At 39.7% G+C, this 6000-nt stretch overlaps 1 protein-coding gene across 1 annotated transcript in view; it reads left to right on the top strand.

The window, feature by feature from the left end:
- Positions 1-5395, top strand: part of CCNI (cyclin I) — a 38928-nt gene extending 33533 nt beyond the window's left edge. Inside the window, exon 7 of the mRNA XM_010838127.1 lies at positions 3807-5395. Coding sequence (XP_010836429.1) covers positions 3807-4250 — 444 coding nt within the window. The 3' untranslated portion in view covers positions 4251-5395. The remainder of the gene's footprint in view (positions 1-3806) is intronic.
- Positions 5396-6000: the final 605 nt, after the last annotated feature.

Genomic DNA, 6000 nt, shown 5'->3' on the forward strand with positions numbered 1-6000 from the left:
TACTTTAAAATAGTTACCCTTGAGGGAGATGGTCGTCCTAAAAAATAACAATAAATGTTCTCTTGACACTCTGCAACTAGAACATGTTCATTTTAAATCATTCTGTGAGTTTTATTAGAGAACTTGTCTGGTGTCTAAAGTTGCAGTAATTCCAGTATATATGCTTATTTTGTTTCTTCCACTGTATCTTAGCAAGGGCCATATTTTATTTTCTTAGAACAAACTCAGGTTGCAATAGAAGGAATTTATGTTGATGATTACTTTGGACAGAGGATTTAATTTGGGTAGACCATCATTAGATGGTCTGTGTGTGCCTGCATGCTCCGTTGTGTTCAACGCTTTCTGACCCCTGGATATAGCCTGCCAGGCTCCTCTGTCCGTGGAACTTTCAGGGCAGTACTGAAGTTGGTTGCCGTTTCCTACTCCAAGGGATCTTCCGGACCCAGGGATCACACCCGCCTCTTGCGTTTCCTGCATTGGCAGGCAGATTCTTTACCACTGCACCACCTTGCGAAAGCTTCATTAGGTGGTATCAGTTTGTAAAACCTTCAGTGTCTTTCTAGCCCTGTTTTCTGCCAGTCCTCACATTTACTTATTACTTCCACAGAGAAAGTTTTTAGTGACACAGTCTTCTTTTTACTTGAAAAACATGTTTTTCTTCAGGCTTCTTCTGTGATACTATGCCAAGTGACTAAGGCATTAGAATATTTGTGATATTTTTACTTTTCTCGGCCATTAGTGTCATTCATTTGTTGAAGAACAACATAATAAACTGGGTACTTACTTTTTAGACATAATTTTTTTTACACTGTAGTCTTCTTTCCATGTCCCAATTCCTTTTTCTCTGTTACCTGTCTTTTGGAGGCTATTTGAAGAAGTGGGGTCCTGGCCTGGAGTACCAGGTGCCTTAAAGAACTCTGAAGCCCCATCCCTCTCCTGTGTGCTTTGTTCCACTGTCTTTGTTTTTTAATTTGGCTGCACTAGGTCGCAGCATGTGGGATCTACTTCCTTCACCAGGGGTCAAACCCAGGCCTCCTGCACAGTCTTTTTAGCCATTGGACCACCAGGGAAGTCCCATTCCACTGTTTTTAGCCTGGCTTAGCTTGCTTCACATCCCTGGGACATGATAAGCCTTAGCCTACAGTTACAATCTTGAAAGTTATTATATAACTTTTTTTGTTTTAAGAGAAAATAAATTCTAATACTAGTTAGAGCCTTTCAAACTAGGGGAAAAAAATTGGTGAACAAAATACATATGAAAAATGGTCATTTTCATATGTAGTTTCTGGTAATTTCAGACACTGTTACATTTGTATATGATGACTAACACTAGCCTCTCATCTTTGTATACTTTCCTGGGTAATAGGTAATGAGTTTATTTTAATGCATTTTATGATTATTTAAAAAATTTTTGGCCACACCACCCTGTAGCATGTGGGACCTTAGTTCCCCAACCAGGGACTGAACTGTCACCCCCTGCATTGGAAGGTGGAGTTTTAACACTAGACTGCAGGGGAAGTTCCAGCAAGGAGTATATTTAGAGATAAAAAGTTTTGTCACCAAATATGTTCTTGCAGAGCATGTTATTTTCCTTTATTTTCTCTGTGGTGTTGCAAAGTCATACTGTGTGCTACAGGGTTTTTTAGGTATGAATAAGAATTGGTTGAGAAATGTCCAAAGATACCTATAGAATACATCAGCCTGAAAGTGATCGCTGGTAGTTAGTCAAGATAGACTTCCTGGAGGTGGTGGCAGTTAGCCAGACCTGGAAGGAATACATAATACAGTTTCAAAAGGGTAAAGTAAGAAAGGGCAAAATTTGTGCAGAGTAGAGAGCATGTTTGTTTGAAAGGAATACAGAGCACAAATTGGGATATGTTAGGAGGAAATACAGAGAAGGCAATGGCAACCCACTCCAGTACTCTTTTGCCTGGAAAATCCCATGGACAGAGGAGCCTGGTAGGCTGCAGTCCATGGGGTCGCAAAGAGTGGGACACAACTGAGTGACTTCACTTTTACTTTTCACTTTCATGCACTGGAGAAGGAAATGGCAACCCACTCCAGTGTTCTTGGCTGGAGAATCCCAGGGACGGCGGAGCCTGGTGGGCTGTTGTCTATGGGGTCACACAGAGTTGGACACGACTGAAGCGACTTAGCAGCAGCAGCAAGAGGAAATAAGACTGGAAAGGCTTCCCAGGTGGCACAGTGGTAAAGAATATGCCTGCCAATGCAGGAGACTCAGGTTCGATCCCTGAGTCAGGAAGATACCCTGGAAAAGAAAATGGCAACCCACTCCAGTATTCTTGCCTGGAAAGTTCTGTGGACAGAGGCCTGGGGGCTATAGCCCATGGAGTTGCAAAGAGTTGGACATGACTGAGCACACAGCTCACACAAGACAGGAAAAGAAGGTTGGGTCAGATTGTGGAGAGCCTTCTTAATTCCGAACTAAAGAAGTAGATTATTTCTGGTAGGCACTTGGGGTGCTGAGGAATTAAATAGAGGAATTAATTTAAATTTGTGTTGTATAGGAATTTTGACTAAGGCTATAATTGTAGGGAAAGTAAGGCAGAAAGAGACTAATTAATTTAATTAGACTCTATCACAAGATTTTGAAGGCCTTCCATGTAGTCATTGGTGCTAGAAACTTAAATAAAAATCAATATGATACAATGGCTACCTCTTGGGATCTTATAGTCTGTAGTAGAAAAGCATAAATGGTTAAATAGATTATTCTAACACAGTGTGGTAAGTATGATAACAGCTTGATACAAAAACGGATGATCCTGGGATTTGGGGTTTGGGAGGGATAAGGGAAGTCAGGGGTGGCTTCAAAAAGGACTGATACCTGAATTATTCTGAAGGATAAGAAGGAGTTGAATTATCCTGAAGGATAAGGAGTTAGTGAAACTTCCTCATTAAACAAAAATCTTAGCAAAAATGTTTTTTGCTAGTGCTGTCAAGCCTGCTATTTGCTACAGAAATACAACTTGTGAAAGGTTTTCATTTATTCTGTTTAAAAAAAAAAAGTTGTTCAAAAATTCTTAGACAGCCTTCCCCATCCCTTATTTAAATTTTTTCTTGCCTCTGGCTGCTTCTCTAAATTCTTAATGGATTTTGTTTATCTATACATTAAATGTGTTAGTCATTTAATTGTGACTGACTCTTTGCAACCCCATGAACTGTAGCCTACCAGGCTCCTCTGTCCATGGGATTCTCCAGGCAAGAATACTGGAGTGGGTTGCCATTTCCTTCTCCAGGGGATCTTGAACCTGGGTCTTCTGCATTCCAGACAGATTGTTTGCTGTTAGAGCCAAAAGCATGTGTATGTATGTGTGTGTGTCTGTGTATATAGATACACACACATATATAATATGTATCTTTATAATATATATATATATAAGGGAGTATATATATTAATATCTAATCATCTGTATTTTGGTCTTCACTAAAGACGTTGGAGGAGGCAAAGAGGGTGAGGTGAAAGGCCTTCTGGACAGGGGAGATAGCCTGAACAAAAAAGCAGATGTTAGATATGTATCAGTGAAAAAAAAATAATTTCTACTTTCATGAAGATGTCCAGCATATAATTGCAAATAGAGAATTCAAGTTCCAAAGTGGTTTATATTATAAATACAGATCTGGACACACATTGTAAAAATGATGGGTTAGGCTGGAGGAATTAGATGAGTTGGAGGTAAAAGATGTGAGGAGAGAAGCCTTGGGGAACGGGGCATGAGGAGAAAAAGTGGCTAGCAGAAAGGACAGAGCCACCTCCACTGATTATTTTTCTTTCTCGCCTGGCTCAGATGGATAGCTCCCAGCTGATCCACTGTCGGGAGCTTGTGGCACATCACCTTTCTACTCTGCAGTCTTCCCTGCCTCTAAATTCCGTTTATGTCTACCGTCCCCTCAAGCACACCCTGGTGACCTGTGACAGAGGAGTGTTCAGATTACACCCCTCCTCTGTCCCAGGCCCAGACTTCTCCAAGGACAACAGCAAACCAGAAGTGCCAGTCAGAGGTCCAGCAGCCTTCTGCCACCATCTCCCCGCTGCCAATGGGTGCAAGTATGCCTCTGCCAAACGCAAAGTGGAGGAAATGGAAGTGGACGACTTCTACGATGGGATCAAACGGCTCTATAACGAAGATAACGCTTCCGAAAGTGTGGGTTCTGTGTGTGGCACTGATTTATCACGGCAAGAGGGACAGGCTTCTCCTTGTCCACCTCTGCAGCCTGTTTCTGTCATGTAGCTGCAAGAGTTACCTTCAAGTGCAAACTAAGGTAGACGACTCGGGATGGGAGCATGGAAAACCAGGATAGGCTACGTAAGGTATATATCTTTTCAGGCTGATTTGAAATGAGCCAGAGGAAAAAACCCAGTTGATTTGTATGACTAATTATAATTCAACAATATTTAAGCACTTAAAGACCAAAAAAAAAAGTCTAAAGATCAAAAAAAATTTTAGTAAAAAATTCCTTTGTAGTATTTGTCAGTTCTACCCTTTTCTCTGCTAAAATGTAACGTGTAGATTGCCTTGTGTCAGAAACTCACATTCAGTGTTTTTTTTTAAATTCCAAAATTCCTAGCTAGCAAACCTTGTCCCAGAATCCTGATTTAATTTTCTTCTTGCTTTTGCTTGCTTCTTTGAATACTAAATGAATTTTATGCATGTTGATCTATGGCCTGTTGATGAGGAAACCCTCAAAGTTTATTTTTAGCAATCTAGTGAACAAATTATTTCAGTGTGACAGCCATGTTTAATCCATGATTCAAATACAAATTAATCTGGAAAAGGTACTTCAAAATTGCCCCATATGAATCAGGTGGTAAAAAGGACCCCTGTTACCATTGTTGATTTTTGTCTCCTTTCAATTTCTAGAGTTTGAAAATAAAATTATTTTCAGTTTTTGTTTATCTTAAATTGAAGCTTAAAAGTGGCACGTGATTAAGACACTCTTAGGTTTGTTGAAAGGATTTTTGACATTTGTATAAAAATTTGTGATAAAGACTATATTGAGGTGCTCACTAAAGAAACGTAACAGCTAAAGTTAGGTTTTTTAAACTGCTCAGTTCACTCATTTATAATCAGCAGGAGAGACTCTCTAGATGTTGGGGCAGCTCTGTGATTGGGATCTGTAACATGTATTAACTGAATTCAGTACCCTAGTTTTATGTTAAGCCATTAGGATTTTTCTTGATCAGTTAACCCCCTGCCTCCCCAGCCTACTTGTATTTCTTGATCAGTTAATCCCCCTGCCTCCCCAACCTACCTGTATTTCTCTTAATGACTTCTGGATTCTGAGCTCCCTGTGCAGTCTGAAGAAGGTATTGCAGTCAGAACCATGTACTGATGATAAAAGCCACTGGTAGCAATAAATGTTGTCCTTAACCTTTTTATCTTTTTTTTCTGCTTGTGAAGAGGTACAAATTCTTGATTGGTTAAGCACTGCTATTTCAACTATAAAAGATGATAAAAATACTAATATGCTTGCGGAAAATAAAACATAAAGGGGGGAATTAAATGTGACTGAGTTTAGGGTTTGACATTATTTTTCCTTCCTTATATTTTCTAACTGGTGGACTGTGACCTTCCAAACAATAAATTCTTAGCTTAAGGAACTGTGAGGGCAGGCATTTCCCTTGTCTTGATAACCTGTCATTTTTAACCCACTGATTTTGCTCTGGTTTAGCAGACCACAAGTATTCTCCAGTCTGCATTTGACTTTTAAATTCTTGTGGTAGGGTTGGCTACCTGCTACAGTCCAATCAAGGGGGAAATGTCTCCTGACATCGAAGTACAAGGGAGTGAATAGGACAAGGTTCAGCTTCTGACATATCAAATATAAAGCTTTCCAATATCATGAAGTTTTGTTGAACATGTAACTGTAACTTCTAAAGACTCAAATTATTGAAATTAGTCTATAAGCTCTTAACAGGAGAATGTCTCGTAAGCCTATTAGTATTTTGAGGTTTGGCCACAAGATGGTGCTTTTAGAAAA

Source organism: Bison bison, unplaced genomic scaffold, assembly GCF_000754665.1.
Source record: "Bison bison bison isolate TAMUID 2011002044 unplaced genomic scaffold, Bison_UMD1.0 scf7180017864092, whole genome shotgun sequence".
Lineage (NCBI taxonomy): Eukaryota > Metazoa > Chordata > Mammalia > Artiodactyla > Bovidae > Bison > Bison bison.